The sequence below is a fragment of the Liolophura sinensis genome, chromosome 7 (assembly GCF_032854445.1).
Source record: "Liolophura sinensis isolate JHLJ2023 chromosome 7, CUHK_Ljap_v2, whole genome shotgun sequence".
Taxonomy (NCBI): Eukaryota; Metazoa; Mollusca; class Polyplacophora; order Chitonida; family Chitonidae; genus Liolophura; species Liolophura sinensis.
The window spans coordinates 8346562-8372373 of record NC_088301.1 but is presented as its reverse complement, the minus strand read 5'-3'; the positions used below and the strand labels follow the sequence as shown (position 1 = coordinate 8372373).

The 25812-nt window shown below is 39.0% G+C and overlaps 1 protein-coding gene across 3 annotated transcripts; it reads left to right on the top strand.

The window, feature by feature from the left end:
* Positions 1–21969, top strand: LOC135471920 (excitatory amino acid transporter 3-like). Of its 3 annotated transcripts, none has more exons than XM_064751358.1 (9): positions 1–138; positions 5778–6269; positions 11905–11947; positions 12347–12458; positions 13681–13870; positions 14356–14589; positions 15154–15348; positions 17681–17815; positions 18683–21969. In XM_064751358.1, exons 2-9 carry the CDS (start codon positions 5833–5835, stop codon positions 18909–18911), a joined length of 1575 nt encoding a protein of 524 aa, XP_064607428.1. In that variant the 5' UTR covers positions 1–138; positions 5778–5832; the 3' UTR covers positions 18912–21969. The 3 variants fall into 3 exon arrangements, with proteins under 3 accessions (XP_064607428.1, XP_064607429.1, XP_064607430.1); XM_064751359.1 differs by having other exon boundaries at positions 6–133; XM_064751360.1 differs by lacking the exon at positions 1–138 and adding an exon at positions 4282–4755.
* The last annotated feature ends 3843 nt before the right edge of the window (positions 21970–25812 follow it).

The following is a 25812-nucleotide window of genomic DNA, read 5'->3' as shown; positions in this document are numbered from 1 at the left end:
GTTACAGTCAACAGGGTACAACGGGTACATATACACGGTGGCTATACGCCTTATTTACCTGGCCCAGATTTCTCTAGGTCCTGTATTATACTAAGCCTTTAGGCTGTCACACAACAGGGAAAGATTTATAACGGTAAGGTAAGTCGAACTTGATTAATGCATTATATTAAATGGTGCCGTTTAAATTTTATCATTAAGCAGTACATCAGTTTAATGAATTTTAGAAGACACTCGAAGGGAGAGTTCGGTCCCTTTCTTGACCACAGATTTAAAATTACTCAAATCACGCATTAATCACTGATTGTGTAGACGTAATTAATATTCAACGCAGTTTCTTGTTGTTTGATTGATACTGACTTAGATCGTTAGTTGTCAAAGTCACTGCACTCAGAAAAAAGCTGAATTTCAATACCCCTTACAAACCATAGTCAGATATCAGCAGTAGAAACTAACATTATAGTTTCCCAAGTATATATTTATACATGTATGTAAAGACCCCCTTCTCGAAGTTTCTATGTCTCCTTACTGCTTTTGAGCTACCTGTGTTTGTTCTCAAAGCAAGAGCTAAACACATCTGTCCGTAAATGTCAAAGGGAACTCGCCGAGTTCAACACATATATATATAAACACGTCAGTATCTGACTGCGGAACATTTTCACGTCTGTCCTAATTTTAAGGCGAAACAAATGTACACTGAATAAAACAATTACGCTGAGACACGATTTCATACTGCGCAGAGATCGGATCGTTGTGTAAAGCTATGTATATAAGCCAGGTGGGGTTCTGAGGTCGGATAAAACACCTGTTCAACAAACCACTCAAACACAAGAGGACACAAAGACTCCACACACCGAATAACTCCTCGTCCTCTTATGACTGTTAAGTACGACGTAAAACCCGAAGCTAACAAACACGTACACTCGTACACACATGCATACACGCACACATACATGCATACACGCACACATACATGCATATACGTACAACCATACTCATTGGACTATTAAGACGGCCAAGATGGGAGACAGAGTAAAAGATCTCTCTTGCCGATTCTTCATACAGGGACTGAAATATGTAGGTTTCTAGCCCGACAAATTTGTGCAGTTATTTTAGACGGCATCTACATAAAGTTGAGAGTTCCAGATGTCTACTGACACGTCTCTGATTTTGAGTGAACAATCGAATGTTCAGTTTTATCCGGGGATTCCGGTGTTTAGAAAGCCTGAGTTCTTTTTAGTCAGTTACCTCTCCGCGAACTTGAAATGTCAGACACGATACATTATATATTGTGTTGTAATTGTATGGTCTACCATGTAACTACAGTTCTGCAGTAGAGATCGTTAGGAATTACGAATACTTTATAAAACACTATCGATAGAAAGAAAGACCGTATTTGATTTACTACACTTATATAATTCTCTTTCAGTCTATTGTATTGAGGTGTTGTATGACCCACTTCTGGCAGCCATATCGGTGTACTGCGACTATACCAGCCCATGTTAAAAGGACTCCAATACGGTTGAATGGTTACTGTTCTACCTGAGTGATGATGTCGCATGCAACCCCTCCATTGTTTACATGTGCAATCCACGAGCGAACGTTGCATTGTGGGAATCTTAGCGCTGTCTCACTTGCATGTTTTGTCGTCGAGCAGACACTTTATACGAGTCTCTAAACTTATGAGAACAGAGGCTTCGTTCGCCGGCCTGAACTTTCATACTTACTCACTTGACTTGCGCAATGCATATTAATTTGTGGCAGGGTTTGACAAAATTAGTTCTGAACGGGAATAACCTCGATTTAGCAAACACGGCTTACGTGGTTTGTTCCGCCTTGTGCTATGCCCGCAGTTTGTTTCCACATAACTGATGAATGACTTATAGGCCAACGGACTTAAGTATGATTCATTGCAGTTATGTCCAAAACAAAAGAAAATAATGATGAGTGAAGTAGTCCCACTAATATGTTGTACATTCCTGTGGCCGTTTACAAATTTGAAACGTAGCTTAAAACCGTTTAATTTATTATAATTGACTGACATTTGAGGACGTATACTCAAAAGTTTTTCATTTAACGATAACGGTAGGGGTCCGAGTGATAGGTCTTTGTGAGTGGGTTTTCTACAATGATTGAGCTCTCTAATGCTCCAAGAAAATTATTTTGGCCCATCCGAAATACACAACTTGAGCTTTGTTTGGAAATTGTGGCAACAGGGTTGTTAAAGAAAAGAACTACAACACAAACATTGTCCCCTAAATTCTGTTCTTATGGTCAAGAGATACCTTTTTTAAAATTTGGCTTCGTGCTTAGTTATATATGAAGGTCCCGTTTTCGGTGCTAAGACAGCGTGTACTGCATACACGCGAAATATTTTTGTTCCCTTTTATTTTAACGATAAATATTTTAAATGAAAGTATTTATTTATTTTTTCACTGGTAACAATGACTCCATTATTACCGGGTACGTTTCCAAGCATGGACGAACAGACAAAGCATCAAATTAATAATTACCGCGCATATTGTTGACTTTCACGACACAGTTGATATGCATGCAGGCGCCAGAATATAGACCAACTAGGTCTAGTATGTAGCGGCTTATTAAGTGTATACGTGGCATAAAAAACTTCACGCTCAGAGGAGAATTCTTATATACCGCACTCCGTCTCGACACATGGCTAATAATACGTTCTGGTCTCCAAGTAAAGTATGTGTTGTTTTATGTTACAGTGGTTTTTTTGTGTGTAAAAAAAATTTGAATGTGACCTTAAGTAAATGATTCTTTTCTCGCGAGGTATAAGAACGTTTTGATCTAAACATCACCTGAATATGGAGATGCCCGGGCATCGCTTCAGTCTATACAGTCTATAATAATATTTTCCTACATTTTTTTTCTACAATTAAGAAACATATGATATATGAATGTATAAGTGTTATTAACAAGTTGGGTATTGTTATAGATTATACACCCAACTGAAAATGCTCTAGTGTTCATATGGGTTTGATGCAGTTTTGGATCATTTCTATCCTTTTTAGGCATGAAGGAAGTTGTGCTCCAGAACACAGTTTGCACAAAATTTCTAACCATGTAGAAAAGATCTGTACGACTTTCTTCATAGTTTAAACCATAAGTTTGTCTTCTGTTTTACGAAAACTGTTGCAGTCATATGGTTTTGACTGTAAGGTCACGGGTTCGAGCCCGGGTGACTTCGATGTTCTGCTTTATTTAAAATGGATAGTTATTTATTTATTAATTTGATTAGTATTTTACACCCTATTCAAGACTATTTCTCTTATACGACAGCGACCAGCATTATGGTGGAAGGAAACCGGGCACAGCCAGTGGGAAACCCACGACAGTCCGCAGGTTAAATGGATAGTTAAGAATAATCAAGATAAATTGGTTTAAGTTTTTATATATTACAAAAATACATATATTTACAATGCATACACATAAGCACCCGCTTGTCAATTAGTGGTCAGCGAATAACTAACAGCGAAGGTAGACATGTCGTTCGCGTTCAGTCTGACCCACTCTGGCTGTGAGTCATGAATGGCGCACGAGAAAAAGCAGCTTTCCAGCGACACATCAAGTTCACGTTAGATCTAATCTTCGTCTTCAATCCAATTTCACATTTCGAAATATGATTCTTTCTATGATCGGCTATTGAGAATATTTATAGCTTAGCTTGTGTCGGTAGAATGACATCATTACCTCTTTCCCTATGTCAGTATTAAACCCTGAAGAATCATTCATTTGATTTGATTTGATTTGATTTATTCACCAGAAAGAAAGTAGAAAAGGAAGAACATCTCAATACCTCTCTGTACCTAAACCTCTTGTATCCGCATGGTTATATATAAATATATATACACACACATACACACATACATATACATACATATACATACACACCCGCAATTCATTCCTATGTCAGTGAGAAGAAAAGCACAAAATGACACTGACAGAGCTATTGCTATTGAAAACGCCATTAGCGCGAAATAGTTTTTACACCTGTATGACCTTGTCTCACAGCGCAATCACATCGGCTTATCTTATACAAAAAGCACTTCTGTTACAAGTACGTGTGAGAAATGCTCTCGACTTTATCGGTGAAAAGGAAATTGAATTTTTATATGAAAGAAAGATATTGAGGCTACATTAGTTCGTAATGTAGACCGTGTCATGCTGGTAGTTCGTAATGTAGACCGTGTCATGCTGGTAGTTCGTAATGTAGACCGTGTCATGCTGGTAGCTCGTAATGTAGACCGTGACATGCTTTATATTTACGCTGTGTCCCATGATGTGTAAAGCTAAACATAACTTTCTTGGTGTAACGACTGGGGCTGTTAGACAGCGTTTAAGGCTGAAACGTTAAGCTTTTATTTGTATATCAAGATTTGTACATGATGGACACGCTTCGCAGCACAATAACCCCCAATACAAACAGCCAGGTCCACTGTACTGCGACCAGGGGGTTGGGGGTGAGAAGAGACAACGCGTCCTAGATTGATGATGAGATCCCCAATATAGTGTTTGGTATTTCCAATTTGCCACAAAAACACCTTTTCTTGCATACTTTTACAGATCAAAACCAATGAACTTTAAGAAAATAATTTTAAAAAAGGTGATTTAATTTCAACTGTAGCCTCCCTTTTTTAGAAATGCTCAGTGGTATAACCCAAAGTCTAAATTTATAATAGTTTGAAGACATCGGGAGACAAACAGCTGAATAACAGTGACGCACAATCGTCTCAGGTTTGTTGCTTTTCTCTTTACTGTTCTATTCTTTTCATTAACATTGGAGAGTATCGAATTCATTTCGCTTTTCTGAAGTTTTATGTGTTCCTGATTTACCTGGCTGTAAAAGATTTTGTGCATATTTCCGTCATCACGGTGAACTGTTAACTACTTTTCTTCAAATGATTCTGTCCTAATTTCTTATCTTATATGGTGTTGTGTTCATCACAAATTATAAGTATTGTAATGAAATGTGCAGTAGCTAAATAAGATGCAATTAATGTTCTGTAGACTGTACACTTCGCCCTGGTCTGCGCTGGCATAGCACGGGGTCAGCGAACGGTTAGGCTGCGCTGGTGGCATGGGATGAATGTTAAGTAGATCACTGCCATTTTGATTAGTCAGAAAGCTGCTATTTTCCATTGATGCTTTCTTGGAAACCACAGTGTTAATGGGCCTGGGACGTCATTCAGCATCTTTGACGTTGTGAATTTCCACCTCCGCCCCTTGCGTGCCACTGCTTTACTGAGGTGTCTCTAACGGTCAATTTTTTCTAAACATAACCTCCTGGAGGTTTGTTTGCCTCTCACCTTATATTTATATTATCACGGTCCAACTCAAGATCTACTTTCATTTCAAGCACCATTGCTATTTCAAATAAAATGTTATTCTAATGAATAACTATTTCAGTCAAACTTGACAAGCTGTGTTTTTGATTGAACCTAATCATTTCCCTGTCTGAAATACTGACGCGTGTAGCTTAAACAAGGAAATAATGTTTTGTTATGAAAACTTTTAAGTTCAGTGTAAAACGAGTATAGCTCTAGACAGTACAGGAAATTATGCTTAACCATGAGGGTTCCTACCGGCAGTTATTGGGTTTCATCGTAGTTACTACTCTCCTAGAACAGATGATCTTGTCTTGCAGGCGTGCGTTAGCCGAGACTTCTATATTGTCAAAAGAAGACAGACACACACGTAAAGATAATATCATAGTTCCTGTCTGTCAGATTGAGCAACTTTAACTGTTTTTTCTTCAGGTTCCCGCAAATTCAGTCTTTCTTCAGCCACTGTGGAGATCAGGTCACCGCCAAGATGGGAGGTTGTAGCAAACGTGCGGTTGCCAAAGGTGTGAAGAGCAATCTGTTGCTAATCCTTATGATCATCGCTATGGCCGTCGGAATCGGCATGGGCTGGGGACTGCGATTCGTCGAGCCAAAACTGACCAAGCGGGACATATTCTACTTGCGCTTTCCAGGTGATATTTTGCTGCAGATGTTAAAGATGCTGATCTTACCCTTGATCGTGTCCAGTTTAGTGTCAGCCATGGCTTCGCTGGACCTTCAGGAATCTGGAAGGATCGGGCTAAGAGCTATCGTTTACTACATCACCACTACGCTGTTCGCAGTCATTATGGGTATTATTCTGGTCCTTTCCATAAAGCCTGGTGACCATGGAGACAAAGACAGTATCACACGAAGTGGCAAATCCAAGGTTGTCAACACGGCCGACGCTTTACTCGACTTGATCAGGTCAGTTTGACTTTTGCGTCAAGGTCATGTATATAAGATTTTTAAGATAAAAGGCTGCCTCCAAATTAACAGAGCGTCCGTGAAAATACCACTGAAAAGTATATCCAAAACTACTTTTGTTCATGTGTAGATTATTTAAAGTTTAATTCTAAGGCAGGCTTTTGGGCAGAGTTAGATGTCAATAACGTAACTCTTTTTTTTTCTTAAATATCCTACTTGATTCCTCAGAAGTAGCATGTAAAAGCACAAGAACAGTTTCGCAACCTCTGACATCCAACATTATCAATATGTTTCACAAAGCCCATGACACAATTCACAGGCTTAATAGAATTTTATTCAAAAACACAATAGTGTTAATTTTGGATATAACTTCCAATATTATTTCCACTGAATCTAACTTATTTCGGGTGGTCTTTCACTGGGAAATTTCGAGGATAACATTGCAGAGCTGCTATTAGTATTAGTATTTGAAAAAACGGGTTCATGAATGGTGTCTTGGTTATGGTGTTCCAGTTAGGCATCATCATATACTTATATCAGTATATATAAGCAGCAATTATATGTCCTTGAGCAGCTTTGTGGCTGCCATATTTAAAATAGAATCGCTTGGCCGAAATTATCATTTATAAAAGCGACAAAAAAAACCCATGCAGAGAAACCAGCAAACTGATTGTTGGAGTTCTTTCGTTCAGGAAAATTTCACTTAGATTCAGCATCGAATTGTGGTGGTTTTTTGAATGGTGGAAATTTAAGACCTAATTCGTTGTGGCATGTCTACAGGATCGAACGGCTAAATGAAAAAAGGATAATTTTGTTCTAGCAAATCACTAGGCACTTGACTAGTTGAGTAACCGATCGGATCTAAACAATTAAGCCCGGCTCTACGACACTAATGTTTTTCAAGTGTGTGAGAATGTGTAACCTTGGGACTAAAACCAACAAAGTAATTCTTCAGTGACTTCAAGCGTAAAACATAAAAACGAATAAATATATAATAAAGACAGGAATAAGCACTGTAAACCCACATGTGAAGAATACTGTAATAACGGAAACTTTGTATCCCACATAAGATACTGACAACTAAAAATAATACCATAACGGATGGGTTCTACACGTAAATAATGTCCCCACGTGGTATACTTCTGACGGTACATTAGACATACTAGGCCATGTATTGTTCCACGGCCGTTTCAGTGATCGCAGGTAGGTTAGATGTTCAAGGTAAAATTGACCTGTTTAGACTTTGGATATATCAAGAGGTTGGCGGTAAGCTAAAGAGTTGTGTGTTGAGTATTCACGTGCAAACATTGCCGTGGCATAATCGCCGTGGATGCTGGACAGCTAAGATATCTACAGCCGGATCCAGAAGCTGACGTAACTATACGCAGTTGTTATGCAGGATGATATGGAGCATGATTCATGTCATACAGTGTGCACCACTCACCGGCTGGCACAAAGCAGACACCTAACAGGCAATGCACTTTCTTTTGTCACGCATGAGAAAAGGAAAAAACTTCGATGTGAGTTTTTCTGCAGCCCAATCTATAAATCTTAACGCCATGCTGTCCTATCGCTCTCTATTTGAGCGTGTAAATAAAAAGTTGATTTTTAACAGTGCAAATATTGCCGAATGACGTAGACAAATTTATATCAATCTGTCGACCGTCTTGGTTACAAAAAAAATATATAAAAATTTGCAAAATAACTGATTAAAAGAAAATTATAAATATTTAAACAAAAGATAAACAAATCAGCAATAGTGAATTTTTATTGTTACAATATCAAAAAGCTGTGCATTTGTAGAGGTGTATATTGCAAACATGTCTTTCATCCATAATAATTCATCATTTTGCGAAGAAAAGTAATTAACATGCACGTCAAACACAAAAAGAAGATATATCTCAGGCTTGTTAGGATCAGACCAAACTATGGTTCCAAGGGCTCCTGAATGTCAGAGGATTGTACCGAGTGTAACATGTGAGATACATGTACTCCTAGGGTTCCTGAATGTCAGGGGGTTGTACTGAGTGTAAGATGTAAGATACATGTACTCCTAGGGTTCCTGAATGTCAGGGGGTTGTACTGAGTGTAAGATGTAAGATACATGTTCGTGAATGTCAGGGGGTTGTACTGAGTGTAAGATGTAAGATACATGTACTCCTAGGGTTCCTGAATGTCAGGGGGTTGTACTGAGTGTAAGATGTAAGATACATGTACTCCTAGGGTTCCTGAATGTCAGGGGGTTGTACTGAGTGTAAGATGTAAGATACATGTTCGTGAATGTCAGGGGGTTGTACTGAGTGTAAGATGTAAGATACATGTACTCCTAGGGTTCCTGAATGTCAGGGGGTTGTACTGAGTGTAAGATGTAAGATACATGTACTCCTAGGGTTCCTGAATGCCAGGGGGTTGTACTGAGTGTAAGATGTAAGATACATGTACTCCTAGGGTTCCTGAATGCCAGCGGGTTGTACTGAGTGTAAGATGTAAGATACATGTTCGTGAATGTCAGGAGGTTGTACTGAGTGTAAGATGTAAGATACATGTTCGTGAATGTCAGGAGGTTGTACTGAGTGTAAGATGTAAGATACATGTACTCCTAGGGTTCCTGAATGTCAGGGGGTTGTACTGAGTGTAAGATGTAAGATACATGTACTCCTAGGGTTCCTGAATGTCAGGGGGTTGTACTGAGTGTAAGATGTAAGATACATGTACTCCTAGGGTTCCTGAATGTCAGGGGGTTGTACTGAGTGTAAGATGTAAGATACATGTACTCCTAGGGTTCCTGAATGCCAGCGGGTTGTACTGAGTGTAAGATGTAAGATACATGTTCGTGAATGTCAGGAGGTTGTACTGAGTGTAAGATGTAAGATACATGTACTCCTAGGGTTCCTGAATGTCAGGGGGTTGTACTGAGTGTAAGATGTAAGATACATGTACTCCTAGGGTTCCTGAATGTCAGGGGGTTGTACTGAGTGTAAGATGTAAGATACATGTACTCCTAGGGTTCCTGAATGTCAGGGGGTTGTACTGAGTGTAAGATGTAAGATACATGTACTCCTAGGGTTCCTGAATGCCAGGGGGTTGTACTGAGTGTAAGATGTAAGATACATGTTCGTGAATGTCAGGAGGTTGTACTGAGTGTAAGATGTAAGATACATGTACTCCTAGGGTTCCTGAATGTCAGGGGGTTGTACTGAGTGTAAGATGTAAGATACATGTACTCCTAGGGTTCCTGAATGTCAGGGGGTTGTACTGAGTGTAAGATGTAAGATACATGTACTCCTAGGGTTCCTGAATGTCAGGGGGTTGTACTGAGTGTAAGATGTAAGATACATGTACTCAGCCCTACCTGAAGAGTATCTTTCAAAATCTTATATGAAGGCACAAATGCAGTATGTATTAACACTGTTAGCAGATCTGTGGGAAGTACCTGCTGACCAGATCTCTGTCACCTTGAAACATTACCTTGTATGAACTGTTTTCACCTCCATGAAGCGCAAGAAGTGTCTGTAGCTACAAATTAAACTTCAAATGTCTGGTTGTCCGCGGTCTCTAATTTTAGGTGATGTGCTGCAGTCATTGAAAATATAAATTTGAGGCCCATTTTTGATGTTTTGTCACACATCATAATTACAAATCGTCCAAGGTTACTTCCTCTCTTACAGTTAAACTTGACCAGTGTGACACACTTTGTGATCTGTAGCGCTAACAGCAATTGAGTCATGTATCTAACAGAAAAGCATTATGCACCAGAAACACCACCTGTCGCAGGAGAAGGGTGTACGAAGCGAAGGAGCAATACCATGAAATTATAAAACGATGGAACGAGGCCATGCCACGATACTCGCATTATGTTGTCTCCGCTTCGTTTCCACGTTCTATGGCTTCACGCTATCGTGAAATGACTTCGTTCTATCGTCGGGCGATGATAGTGCGATGACAAATATGATGGCCTTAACCGGCTTCCATAGTATTCCTTTACTCAACAATCAAATGAATGAAACTACACGTACAACGCTCCTCACTGAAACCCGCACTCAATGTCTTTCGTGAGACAAAACTGACCCAGCAGAACCTGTATTCAAACTCACGATCCCTATCCGTAAGGGGGCTATGGTATGAAGAAAAAGACTTACAGTGAGAGGTGGCATTGAGCCATTTACTGTCTGTCAAAATGAAATCAAAATCCTACATATTATGTATAATATATTCACCAGGCTTTATTTAGCTCCGCTGAAGGATTTGGCGTCGTTTTACATTTAATGTAACTTTCATAGAACGTGAATAAGGGGCGATTCAGTGTAATACAAATATGCATATTTTTGTTATTTAATACGTACTATACGAACTATAAGTATAGTTCAGGTAAACCGTAAAATGTGCTTCTCAAGGCTGCAGACCCATACATAGTCCACCAACAGAAAAACATGCTCCGAATAAGGGGGCGACAAATCTTAATATTTTTTCATTGAGTGGTGGTACATGTATAACTTGTTTTTCACCACAGACTGGCGTGAAAAGGGAGATAATTTAAACACCCTATATACGTACCACTTACATGTTTATTTCCGGTTTCTATTCAGGATACGGATATTTAAAAAGCCAGTCTACAGAATGGAGGAGAGCTATTTACAGTCAAGTTTTGATCTCATCATTTAAAACTGTGCACCGTCACACCAAAATACAATGTACATTAAACGTTGCTTGCGTATATCCATGCCAATTTCCAGTTAACTTTTTGTTTTGAGAGATAGCTTTCATCCTTAATTTTTGGACATATTACGTTGACGTCTCCATGTATGGTCGGCCGATTAAAAGGCAACCGGACTCATATTAAAAATGCAAAAACATTGAAGTTTTTCTGTTCTTACCGACACCAGTAGATCAGTACTTGATCTGTATCTTAAACAATCGTGTTACACGATTAGGTATCAATTTTCAGGACTTTCAAATGGAGGCCTCATATCACAAAATGTACAAATTCTGAAATGCCCAAATAACAAAGGTATAGTCTATAAAACAATATATGCAGCGTTTCTTGTTGTTCACGTTGTTGTCTCCACGTGTGATAAGCTTTAAAGTGGCGTAAAGAAATCGCATCAAGCCAGAATGCAGAGAAAGCCAAAATCGTCCATCAGTATTGATCACATGATGCACCACACGATAATGCCGAGTCTGAGAAAGAAAAACTTATGCTTGTTAGACCGCTCTCAATTTCCAGTCCTGGGTCAGGGATTTCTTTTGGAGTTGTCTGTCTTTTTGGAAGAGAAACTCTACCCAATGACAGTGTTGAGGATGTTGTCATTTTGTTCATGTTAATCCTGATGATGCTCATCTTGTCCGAGATTAAGGCCTGCAGTTTTTGAATGCGCATGTGTCCCAGTGTGTGACCGTACATCGGCTATTTTTTCTTGTTCCAGAAGTTTCAGGCCTCTAATTTTCCTCACTGAGCTGTCAGCCTAATGGATTAACACATTGGGTGTGTTTGTATATGTAATTTTCCTTACCTGCTGAGTGATCTTAGACATTATTTTTACCTGGATTGTTTTCACTACAGCAAAGCCTTTTGAACAAGAGGAGCACTTTCTTTTAGTTAAATAAACAAAATGGCTCCTTTTCTTTTTCTTTACAGAGTTAGTTTTCCAGACAACTTAATCGAAGCATGTTTCCAAAAGGTGAGTGGCATCTTTTATTGGAAGTGTTCTTTATGGCCAAAACAATAGGTACAACTTCTTAATAACTTGCTGAACGCAGATCGGAGCATTTTCATAATTCAAAGAAATTGCTTTTGCTTTCCAGTACAGATTCAGATGATTGATATGGATACTTCCAAATGGTACAAGAAACACTAAATGAGACCCTCAGGAAATCCTGTTGTATAAATATAACACTGCACACAACAAAAACAGGGTCCACTGCAAGCCACCACCACTTCCTCGCCACCCCCCACATATGCACCCCCCCACCCCCCCCGCCCAACTTCCCTCCAAATTCATATTCACATTTTTTAGTTTTCTATGCTAAAAGAAATGTTAGAATTTCTGCTAACAATTTTGATGTTTATTCCATTTTAGAAAATCACGGATCAAATTCCGATAGAGAAGCCAGAGCCGACGACTATGGACCCCGAAAACCTCACAGCCATCACCATGTACACTTACAATATTACGAATGAGACAGAAGAAGGTTAGCCTTTATATTTTATTCAGTTGCCTTCTATTTTGATAGTTACCCCGGACAGGCTTTTGGATGAATAGTAAGGAAAGTTTCCACATCGCCGTCAAACTGTACAGCCAGAGGTTATATATATATATATATATATATATATATATTATATATATATATATATATATATATACACACACAACACATTATATATATATATATATGTGTATATATGTCTATCGACTATATTGATGGTTATTGTAACAGACTGGATACAGTCAACAAATGTAGTATATCGTACGCCAGAATCAATAAAATGGACCATAGGTTATTTTTATTTTTCATCAGGATATTTCACTTATTAAAAGGCGTTTACTATTATGAGGCGTGGTCGCACAGCACAATTTCCTAGGGTTCTCTCACCAATGCGATCTGTGAGTTCAAGTCAAGTTCTCCCCGGTCGAGCTTGGGTTTCTCGCGATCTTTTCCCGTTTTTCTTCCACCGTAATGCTGGCTGTTGTGGAATAAGTGAATACCCTTGAGTACAGCACTAAACAGCAATCAAATAAATAAAGAAAGAAATAAACATGTTGGAGGAAACCGCTGCGCATGGAGTGCATAACGGCAAGTTACTGACGAACTTTATCTGTATGTGATGTGCAGATGGGCCCAGGTTATGTTGATGATTATCAGCGAACTGCATGTAAGACCAAGTAAACGCAGCATTGGCACTAAGGCCACTAAAACTATGGAGGTGGGGAGATCTCGAGGATTCCATGTCTGGAGCTGGATTTGAACCAACACCTCGTGTCTCTTAGTGATTAAAAAACAGGCATCTTTTTCTATTAACCACATCGGTACGCTGTCGGTCAGCTTTATGAGTGGACGTGGTAAACCACCGTTTTATGGCATGTAACTGACGAACTTTCGCGCGTGTCACGCACATATATATACGCCTTTGATGAAAGGCACTTCAGCATGGGCAAACGGCCACGAAGCTGTCACAGTTACTTTCTTGTCTTCATGCCAGTCCCCACGAACATAAAAAATAACGGGGGAATACAAATACCTTGTCCATTCCGGAAGAAAACAGAAACCTGTGTACCAAGCTGTTCCATACCCTGCGCTTTGTGGAAAATGCAATTCACTCGGCATGTGGGCCTATAAAAATTTTGATGCAATATCACCTTAGCATCTGCATTAAGAAAACTATTCATGACGATGCACCTAAATGTCATCTCAGTTTCAGAGGAGCCACAACAATATGAACCAAAAGTTGTCACGAAACCTGGAATGAACGTCTTGGGTTTGGTTGTCTTCTCCTTATTTTTTGGCTGTATCATTTCACGTATGAAGGAGAAAGGCCGAATTCTTGCTGAGTTCTTCGAAGCCCTGAATGACGCCACAATGCAACTTATCACCCTTGTCATCTGGTACGTGTTTGCCTCAGATACCGCTGTATAACAAGTTTAAAAATGCAGTAAAAAAACGGTGTGGAGACAGCGATGTGAACAGATTGTTAGTTTACTTCTTTTAGAAGCAACGTTACCCCCTAGGGGTAAGCATTTACACTATCTTTGAAACCTTCATATCTCATATGTATGGTATCTATGTTGAAATGTTTAAATAAATCCTTATGTATTAGATGATATACACACGCAGATAAATTTGCCTAAAGTTAAAGACATAGCCGCTGTTTCCCCTCAGTAAATCTTTGGGTAAGGAATGACGGGAGGGTAAATGGCTTCATCAGCTTAAGAGTTGTACTCCACACAGCCTATTCCACCTCTGGCTGAATCGAATATGAATTTAGATAAACATGTCCATCAGGTCTCTCCATGTAGCACTGCTTTCCTCCAATCATAACCGTGTGCGTTCTAGCGTTGTCTTTTAATTGTTTCTCATTTATTCTTCTCAGGTATTCTCCGATAGGAGTTCTGTTTCTGATAGCAGCCAAGATGGTGGAGATGGATGACCCGGAAGTGGTTTTCACGCAGCTTGGCTTGTACTGCGTGACCGTAATCGTGGGTTTGATAATCCATGGATACATCGTTCTTCCAATTATTTACTTCATCGCCACAAGGAAGAACCCTTACCGGTTTATATACGGCATGGTGCAGGCGATCGTCACAGCACTCGCTACAGCTTCCAGGTAAACTAAACAAGCAATTTTATGCTCTTAGCAATTAGAGGATGCTATACACATTGAATGAATGATTGTGACTTAACGCCAAATTCGCAATATTTTAGCCATGTCGTGGCGAGTTAAACACATCGAAGTTTGAATACCACCAATATTGTTCTCGTGGGACACTACTTGGCATGGAATGGTTTATGTCTTGGAATTTACCAAAGAAAAACCATATTCTGTATTCATCTAATTTGAATTAGCGCCAATAATGCGGTCCCTCTGGGCTTATATTCCAGCGTAAACCCACCGGGTAAAAACCAATCTAATAAATTTCCGGTGATATAAATTGTTAAGAAAATCAAGCTATATAGACTTTTAGATCATCACAAACATATACACGGTTTTTTTTTTCGCCTACTGCTAAAAGAAAAGAAAGATTTGTTGGCTCTCTATCTTGACTCACTTAAGCGCTGTATAAGTATCTTTAAATACAGTGCGTTTATTTACACCTGGCTGGGGCCAGATATAAACCTAGAGCTTGCCAGTGTGGAGATATAAAATCTTATTTCCCGCATTTGTTTGCAGTTCGGCGACTCTGCCCGTCACCATGAATTGTTTGGAACACAACAACAACGTCGACCTTCGAGTGGCCAAGTTCATCGCACCCATCGGAGCCACCATAAACATGGACGGCACGGCTCTGTACGAGGCTGTCGCTTCTATCTTCATCGCCCAGATTAACGGTATTGCGTTGTCTATTGGACAAGTCATTACTGTCAGGTTAGTATCGGCTCATGGCCCCTAGAGTCAACTCAGGTGTCACAAACAACCATTTTTCTGATTATGTCATGTGAAAAAATTTGTATTCGGGCCAGGGCAAGAAAGCTCAGATTCCCGGGCGCTTTTCTTACTCCTTACAGTGCATGTGCCACTCTCTATGCTTGCTTTACATCACTGGTGTCAATATACCCCGTTCACACGGTTTAAATCGAAGCCAGTTGTAAAAATGCGTGTGTTCACACGACCATATGGGCAAGCTGGTTTTGACCGTTCAGGGATTTGCCCGTTCACACGTTTGGTAATTACGACGTCACTCTGACTTCCACGTACCAGGAGCACTTAATCCAGGTACCGTTCACAGATAAACCGGCTCAAGACCTGAAACTGACTTAAAGCCACGTCGCTAGCTAGGGCAAATAAACCGGATTAAATGACCCCACTTTGCTTTCACACGCGCGACGTCAAACTGGTTCAAATACACTTTCGTAAGTTAAACCAGTTTAACTTTGCTCGTGTGAACGGGCTAGACAAACTTGACCTTCGGAATCGGTTAGATGCTCATACATATAATCTTGTTTTGGCTTATCCTCACCACTTGTGCCGTCGCACAGAAGTATTTAATCAGCATTCATCAGTAAACTTATTTTTGGTTTTGGTTAGAATCTTGTTGTACATACTCTAGATAAAGAGAATGTTTGTGCATGAAGTGTTATTAGAAACAAAGATTGAGACAGATTGTTTGTGTTTTTGACTCCATTGCCTACCTCATCACCGTGACCGCAGTAGTTTCCACACTAAAGAAGTAATGACCTTGACCATCACGGGTGACATCTTCAAATGCTCCTGGTGTACAGTTTCACGAGACCTGAGCTCATACCCTCTGACAAAGAATACGTGTTTCATGTGTCAAATGAGGCTGTGGTCCAGTAACGCCGTCATCCTGACACCGTCTGACCTGGTTTGCCATCGATACTGACACTAAAGCGAATGTCAGTGGACCGAAACGCTACTCTTATTTCTTAAGAGCAGAATAAAATGTACATACTATTTGAAAAAGTAGAAGGTATTCCAGTTCCCGTTGATGCTTCTCGAAATACGATTTTACAAGCGTTTACAGGCTGTTTACGATGTTGTCATGATAACCAGCGAGACACACCAATATCGTCCAGGTGTTTTATATTCCTAGCACTTGAATCTTGTTGAGGTCATCCCGAAATTTGCATTCAACCTTGTCCGACATTTGAATGAATAATTCAGAACTAAAATTCATAGGTATACCGTTTCCCTCACCCGATGATGACAAACTCCACTGATGATGTTCTTAAAGATATTAAATAGGAATATCTCTGGTTTATTTCTATTGGCCCCCGGGCTCTTGAGTACGGCGTAAAACACCAATCATATAAATAAATAGATATAGCCATAAGATATTCACTGAGGTGTACTGGTGCCTACTATATTAGTGTACATTGATATCGCTGAGCGCCGTGATTCACGGCAAATGGCACTTAAGTCTTAGGACAAAAACTTAATTTCAGGCTTTTGTTTTCATACCGTACATTTCTCAACCACCACTTTCATACCAAAAAAAATCTCATACCAAAACATTTATATGGAAAAAAACTTAGCTTTATGCCTTGAGCATGACATAGGGGCCTGCATGCATTTTACATAATGTAATTTTCTTGCAGTTTCCCCGGAGATGTTCAACAAATCGGAAATAAGGGTCATGCGACTTTAAGCACCTATGAAATGCACGTTCCTGTTTATTTACGGGAAGCGGGAAATATTTCGTTATTCAGAACTGACAACGCTACTCACATGCTTCTTCTCTCGTTCTGATGAGGCTTTAAATCAGATGGTTTGTCATGTACTTTTAGCGAAGGGCGGTTGTTTTCTTCACGTTGGGCCGACTTCTTATACTCCTACATGCACAGCCGCTATCATGAAAAGTGAAATGGGCAGCGTAAGCCAACGATTAACTAAGCAAGTAGATATACACACCTATATAGGTACGACATTAAATACCCTTTTCTCACACTATAATGCTGGCCGCCGTCGTATAAGTGAAATATTCTTGAGTTCGGCGTAAAACACAAATCAAATAAACAAATAAATCACATTCTCAATCCAATTCCCAACCTCTTTGCCGTCGTAAAACGCCTACATCCATGCAGTGTTACCAGTGCAAATAAAAATGACTGAACTACGACATAAACTAGCTCCATGCCCTCTGGCTGCCCCTACGTTGAGTGGGTTGCTCCGGTATACGGAGATCCACCGATTATTGGTGGAATAGCTTGCACTAACTTTTTTCTTTTTATCCGGACAGTGTAACTGCTACAGCCGCAGCCATTGGAGCCGCCGGTGTACCTCAGGCCGGCCTTGTTACCATGGTGATCGTTTTAACAGCAGTTGGCCTGCCAACGGAAGACGTGACAGTTATTCTGGCAGTTGATTGGTTCTTGTAAGTGTATTAATTCGGGCCATTTTTCGCCTGAAGGCGGTTTCGCCCGAAATTTTGAACTAACTATTGGATCTATGCATTTAAAAATTTGTTCCGAATTCCCCTGATCGCATGTCGATCCGTCATATCCGCTACTCGTAACGAATTAATCCATTCACTCAAAAAATTAATCTGTTAAGTTTAACCGATATTCGGTTAACTCAGTGATGCTAGAATGTATTCTGTTATTATAACATCACATTCAACACAATATCCCATTAGTCTAATAGAATCTTTGTGTGAAATTAATAAAATATGAGCGTTAACATAACAAACTGCTGCAATAACAGAATACATTCCAGCTTCATTCAGACAACAAACTTTATGTTAAAATTAACAGATTAATTTTTTTGAGTGTTGGTTATAACGAATTAATCTGTTGTCAGGAATGAATTTATTGCGCTAGATGTATCCTTTATTTAGGATTTAACATCAGAATTGTTTTAGTGTGGAATGACACCAGCCTGAATTTCGGATTTATTTTAGAGTCATTTTACCGTATAATAAGCACAATGCTGTAATGGTATAAACGGCATTCCTTGTACACAAATTGCCTAAAAACTGCTAAATTTTTAAAATTACATGACAGTGAGCTGCAGTGATATACACGCTGAGGCGTAAGGCCCAAAAACAAAGCGAAGTAACAGTTATCAAAAATACTTAGGTGTGCCCTACATCCACTCCTGTGGAAAATCGGAGTAAATCACTTTATTCCTAAAACATCTCCTCTTGAACAGTTCTAAGGTGTATCGCTCAAAAATAATAAAATCAATGTATTAACCCTACATTACGTGCGATTAATATCCAGTGGGAACACATTATTTTCAGGGATCGGTGCCGTACCAGCGTTAACGTTCTTGGAGACGCCCTTGGGGCGGGGATTGTCTACGGGCTATCCAGGAAGGAACTTGCCAAGATGGATGCAAATAAAACCAAAGAAAACGGTCACACAGAGAAGAAACATGCTATTACAAGTGTAAACATCGCAAACGGTGACGTCACCGTGAATGGAATACATAATGCCTCATACCTTGGAGACGAAAGCACAAATCTTTGAGTTACTGGTTAAACTCTGGCAGAATATTATGTTTTCTGGCATAACAGGCCATGTAAGTGCTGCAGACCATTTTGTTTTATGTGAGCAACTTCGTCTGTTATTCAAACAAATGTATTTTTTGTAATGGTTAATTGTGTTATTCAAAAAAGTAATTCAAAGCAGTACCATAGCACAAATTTGTTCTAGAATCTATTTCACTAGAAAGCATAATATTCTGTTGAATTTAACAGATTAATCTTCAGATATGATCCACTATGGCAAAGTAGCACAGGAATGTCACTAAGGGGATAATATCCGACATGTACATGAAGAGCTAATGTAGAAATTAAGAATATCATAAAGAGTTTTGCTATTTTACTTAGTAAGTGTGGTGAAAAATGAAAAACATATGTCTTCAATTTGGCAATAAATGGTGCTTATTCCCTGCATTATACTTTAAAGAAATATATGACAATTTTCTAACGTTTATTTTCACATCAACCTTCTAACAGGGCCAATATTGTTTCAATGGAATAAATGCACGAATGTATAAAAAGCAAGTGATATACTACGACAATTATAATAATAAGGTATTATAAACCGATACGTCCACGACGTATCGGTTTAATGTGTAGCGTAAAAGGAACATACAAAAAATATTGTAACCATACCCAAAAACGTCTCTTTAACAGCTCCAGAGTTAATTCGCGGTAGTTTTTGTTTATGTTTTGGTGGGAAAGGGGGCGGGCGGGTTTTATAGATTAGATATGCATATGCTGTATACATTTTTGTCTTTCTCATTAAAATATCTATTTTTGATATAAATATGCAGAATGATTTTTTCTATTGAGTAATAAAAATATATAAATATATGTCAGTTATTAGTATTGCGTGCTCCTAATGGTTCCAATTCCAGAGATAAGCTTCACAAACAAAGTACTGTGTTAGAAATGGGAGAAGACTTAACTGACTCACGCCCACACTGATTTTCCAGTAACACAATTTAATGTACCGCACAGTCTCTGATGCATGTGAGTTCACACATGATGACAATTCATATGTGAATACTTGAGGAGAACTGAGTTGCGTTCTGACAAAATGAAATTCCAAGAATTACAATAATTTTCTGACATATTACACATACATGTACTTTCGTGTCTACCTCACGTTGTTGGTTTCCTGCATTAACCAACACTAATAACTAATTAAAATAACTAATTTCGTGTAATTAGCCATGAACTGTTAAATTGTACATGCATATGTATTCATCTTTCATTCTTCATTCATCCTTGCTGCCCATGCCCGACGTGTAGGTGGTCGCCATATCGTAAATGAAAAGTCGACGGAGAGGGGGACTTTAATAAATATGGATGGCTATTTACCTTTGGGATGATCGGCAGCCTAGGATTTTAACAAGCAAGGCAATACATGATTCCATACTTCAGTTTCAATTAAACAATTTTTGTTCATGAAACTAGTTTAAATACGGCTCCGGGCCAATGAGGTCGCAGGCTCAATCCCTTTGTTATTTTGGCAGGGGCTTTGTAAGACCGTTGTTTCATTGGTTACCCTGGCGATGAGCGAGTCACATAGAGGTATCGCTTAAGGTGTTGTGTTGATTGTTGTTTCCAACACGTTATTGGTGTGAGAATGTATTAAGCCAACAATATACAGGTATTTTGGTTTGTAGGCCACAGATTAATTTTAAAAAGTCAATATGCTGGTTAAAGAGAGAAATCTAAGAAAATAAAAATATAAAAATTATAATAAAGCGTTAGTTTCATTGGATGATCCCTGCGTCGGGATATATCCAATCAAAATACAGAATGTGGTTCAAATTCCGTATAACAAGTTCACCGTCGTATTATGGTATACATTAGACTATAAAAGATAACATTATAAAACTGTTCTTCTGGACAATGTATATTATTTACTGACGTTGCGGCGACAACCTATCGCCTTCAACAGAGTAAGGTGTTAAACAAAATGAATTCCTGTTTATACAAAAACAAGGCGAACAAACCAGAATGTACAAGTTTCGTGGTGAACACAGTTCACGTTCACGGTTGAAGTATACAATGGGTCTATACAAATTTAAAATAATGAGACAACTGGACCTGGTATTGTTATGTATGACTATTTAACGTCTTCATGTACTGTTAGTCTGTGGACCTTTGTGTTATATGTTATAAGCATGACAGGCCCTGTTATATATGTACAGCGCGGACCTGGCCGAAAGCACCTTGTTCAAGGCTCTGTTTATTTAACTGGCTGTACATTGGCTGTTAATTCTGTGTCTAAAAATAGTTGAATCCACCTGGAGCGTATATAAGCCGTGTTTTCTGTGCAGAGGGGAGGTATTTTGCTGCATCCACTGGGAGCCAGGAGAGTGTGCGACGCTCTCGTATCGAGTCCATTATATTTATATGAGCTGGTGATGCCAGTTTCATTTGGGAGGACAGATTTTTATGCCGGCACCGTTTGTGTACCACAGTAGTACTGATGTCTGGTTTATGTGAATTTCTGCGGAAGTCACGTTTATTGGTGTTCGGATCTTTATTATGATTATACAGTGTTGACTGTGTAATTTGTTTAACACGCTGACCTCACCTGACCGACAAGGTCGTCAAGGAATCTAAACTGAAGTTTTCAGTTTTGTAAAGGACGTTCGTTCTGCCACAAGGTGACATTACTCCACGTCTCTGAACGGCTCGTTTGTGAGTTTCTGCGGGAAACTGTTCTAAAGTGGATTATACCTCCATGCCTGTATTTACCCTGTGTTGTGCTCTGCGGGTGTGACGTCATTCAAAGGCTTGACTGTTCCAGTTCTGTGTAACCTGTGTACTGTGTTCGTGTTCGCTAACCTGGCGAAGTACCTGTCTAGGACAATTTGTGAATTGTGTGTTTATCCCATGGTCTTTACGTTGGATTTCCTGGAATACATTCCTTGGGATGCAAAGGTGAACTGGAAACTTGTAAAGGCCGGTAATACTGATGTGTATGTTGTTGTTGTTGTTGAACTGTCTGTAAAACTGTACGTCTCATTTTATATATAAAGCATTGTTTACATTGTAATATTGAGTCACTGAGTCTGTTTTCTGTTGCTGTTTTCAATATCGTAACAGTATATAGTGACAAAATTTGAATATGATATATTTACGTTATCAGGTCACAGTTTTAATGGGGATAACAAATATTTTATCTGTGGAGCCCCATTGGTTTGAAAGAGGGGTTAAGGAAGTCATTTTCGTAAAGGTTAAAAATCCCACTCTCAACCGCAAAGGAGGGCTCAGGTTTAACTTATCACACACCTGGGACACAGTATTGAAAAAATGTTAATTAGCTCGTGTAAATGTACCTCAACATGGTAAAATTTGTTCACTCGTGTAAAACTGTATTATATTCAAATTCTGTCACTATATACCAGGTCCAGTTGTCTCATTTTTCAAAAATTTGTATAGACCATTGTATACTTCAACCGTGAACGCGAACTGTTTTCACCACGAAACATGTACATACTGGTTTGTTCACCTTTTTTTGTATAAACAGGAATTCTTTTTGTTTAACACCTTACTCTGCTTAAGGCGATAGGTCAGTAACGTCAGTAAATAATATACATTGTCCAGCAGAACAGTTTTATGGTGTTATCTTTTATAGTATACTAACCTGAATGTCTGAAAATCTACATTCCTATACATTAGAATACTTGATTCACCTGATTTGAGGTTTTCGCCATACCTAAGAATATTTCACTTATTAGAAGGCGAGCATATTTTCACTTATAAGAAGGCGAGCAGTCTTCTGGTGGAAAACCGGTCAGATCTCAGGGGGAAACCATGATCATGCACAGGTTACTGCAGACATTCTCACGTATGAAAAGAAGCCAGCATGAGGTGGACTTAAACTCACAGCGAACGCATCTGTGAGAGTTCCACAATAATTGTGTTGCGCCCACACTTTAACGACCAGGCCACGGAGGCCTTGTCTTTTATAATAGTGCAAGCGTTTTTGAGTCAAGACTCATCACCGAAGCTTAAGGAGCCCTACTGAGAGTTGTCACGCCTGATGTCTTCGATAGGCATGATATTGTTACTTAACCCAGGACCCTGGATATGTGTCGCTACTGGTACCGCCATAACGAAACATGGTCTGAAAATGACCGAGATAATGTTGATATATAATACACATAATGAACATGTAGCTTCCTATCGCATTTCACGACTGAACTGATGAAAGCCGGAGGACCTGAAAACTACATTGTCAGTATTCAAACCACCGGAAATTCATTTTAATATTAAACATATTTCCTCTACATGAATAAATAGCCCACCAGGGAGGACAATTAACACAAATTTAATACAGTTTGCAAATATTTTTTCGATTTTTTACATGTATTTTCCAAATGACAGCTGTAGTATTGAGGCTGAAGCCAGTGTTACTAAATATACCGAGCATTATTTTCCATGAAGAATATTTTGAATTCACTTTTTTCATTCACCATTTCGAACCTGGAAAGTCGTATACCATTATGTGGAAATAAACTGTACAAAACCTCTGATCAAACCACTGATCAATTAATAATTTATCCAACGAAAGTGTTGAGAATGACAAGTTTAAAGGAAATGTGTCCCGATTTAACTACTGATCGTAGTTACAGAGATTTAATAGTAACCCGTTGAAACAGTATGACCGGTACGGTTTCTGGTCCTCGGATCACGAAGCGATCTTAGACTTAAGTCAAAATCTCGATCAATAAACTTGACATAATCCTTTCCATTATTTTACCTGAAAATTGTTTGGTTGTTACTTATTTTGACCTTGTTATGTAAGAAATAACAATTTTAAAGTGATTTTTAATTTTGACTTAAATCTGGAAGCATCACAGGTAAATATCATTAATTTCCCTGAGGGGTTATTATAACTTTATTAATTTATACCTACTATGGGATGACAACTATAATTGTTGGTATTCCGAATAACCTGAGTCAATGTACAGATCTTGTAGGTGATCCAGTTTTCAATTCAGGTATTTTATAAGCGTTGTATGCCCTAAGAGACAACGAAAGTCTGGGTTGTGTTGAAGTCAGCGAGGTTGAGAGGAGATGAAGAAGAATCAAATCTAAATCTACGCCTTTATTAGTGTTATCTTGGGGTACTTCTACAACCGTATGCAGACAGCAAACAATTACGTGGAGAAATCCAGTATGCTTGTTGTTACTCTTGAAGCTTTTTAACGCTGAGCTAAACGGCAAAGCTCTGACAGCTCGTAAAGGTTAGTCTTGTATGACGTAATTCGACAGAGACTACGGAGTGTTGGAGGAAAATATGTACAAAACCAGCCTTATTATCTAGTGATTTTAAATGTCATATTGCTTAAATTACTGTATCATTTCTGAGCATTTCATTAATCTTACATTAACAATACATAGGAGCAGACTTATCCAAAGCATGAGTTAACCTTATGAGTATACCGGGTGGTATCAGTTCTCTGTTATCAACCTGAGCCTCTAACATTGTGCGCAGTACAAATGTCTGAGTAGTATCGGCCACCCCTAACATCTTGTGTTGGTAACCAATACCTGATAAGTATGATGCAACAGTTGATGCGGCTTTACCCAGTCCTTCCTGTTCACTTACATGCGTTACTCAGTACTCAACAGAAACCGGCCAATCACAGAAACCGGCCAATCACTACCTGAACTGAATTTTATTCTGAATTCTTTAAGCGAGGAGAGAGCATTGGCATAGACCAATCTCGTGTTTAGCAGTATTTAGCAGGTTAGCCATGATCATAAAGTGGCCAGCCATCTGAACCAGTATTTAGCAGGTTAGGTATACATGTATCTTAGGGCGCTGTATTTATCATACTATTTAACAACACCAAGGGAGACTGGGAGGAAGCCAAGTGTGTAATATCACTTGTGGACATACCAACAAAACACGGCTTATCCAATACATCACCGCCATTACATGGCAGAATCTCGGAAGGTGTAGAAAGAGGTCCAGGTGTCTGCTGTTCCCTGAGGTTGGTGATGTCTGGTGCGGCTGCTTTCCGTTTAACCCCTGCGCTCATTTCAAACAAATGACAAAATGACAAACTTACAAGTTCAACTATGGCGTCGAAGTGCCTGATCACGTAACTCGTAAACCTGCAAACAAAAAGAGTTTGTAATAAATATTAAACTACTCAACAGAAAGTGAATGCAAATATCAAAACTGATCGAAATTAATTCGTAAATAATTCCCAAATTTTCTACTCGATGACGCCTAACGAATAGCGATAGTCTTCAACAATATCACCACGTTTTAGTTCGGTATCACTACGCCAAACTGTACCTCCAGAAACAGTGCTCACGTCACCGTGGAAGTTACGTCGAAATGTCACTAAATGTATGATTCACATCGAAAACACAAACAAATCAAATGTCAAACTGGAACATGACAGAATTACCATGAATAAAAAATACGATTACTGCAGCTCTCAACAAGGGTGAAATTTCATCTTGAAAGAATTTGCTGGATCGACGGTGACATTTTATTGCTCGTACGTTTGTTAACGTTGCACATCCCAAATATAGTTAAGGGATTTCCCCAGTAGAGGGCGCAAACAAGGTCTGAGAGTTCAAAGTAGTCCCAGAACGAGTGTTGACACCATGCCAAATGTAAATGTATAAATTTGTCATGTTGCTTGGTCGCATTATTTTGACATCTTTGAGAGAAGGTAGAATTCTACCTATTGTATTCCAACCCAGGCAGTTACAAGTCCTAGTAACACAACATCATTCATCATTCATCACCTGTGTCACAAACAACATGAATGTCACAATGTTCGGGGAATCTATAGACATCAAAAAAGACATCAGTATATAAGCCGTGCATGGGGGATGGTGTCCAGTACTTTCAAAAGATTGGGCCCCTAGAC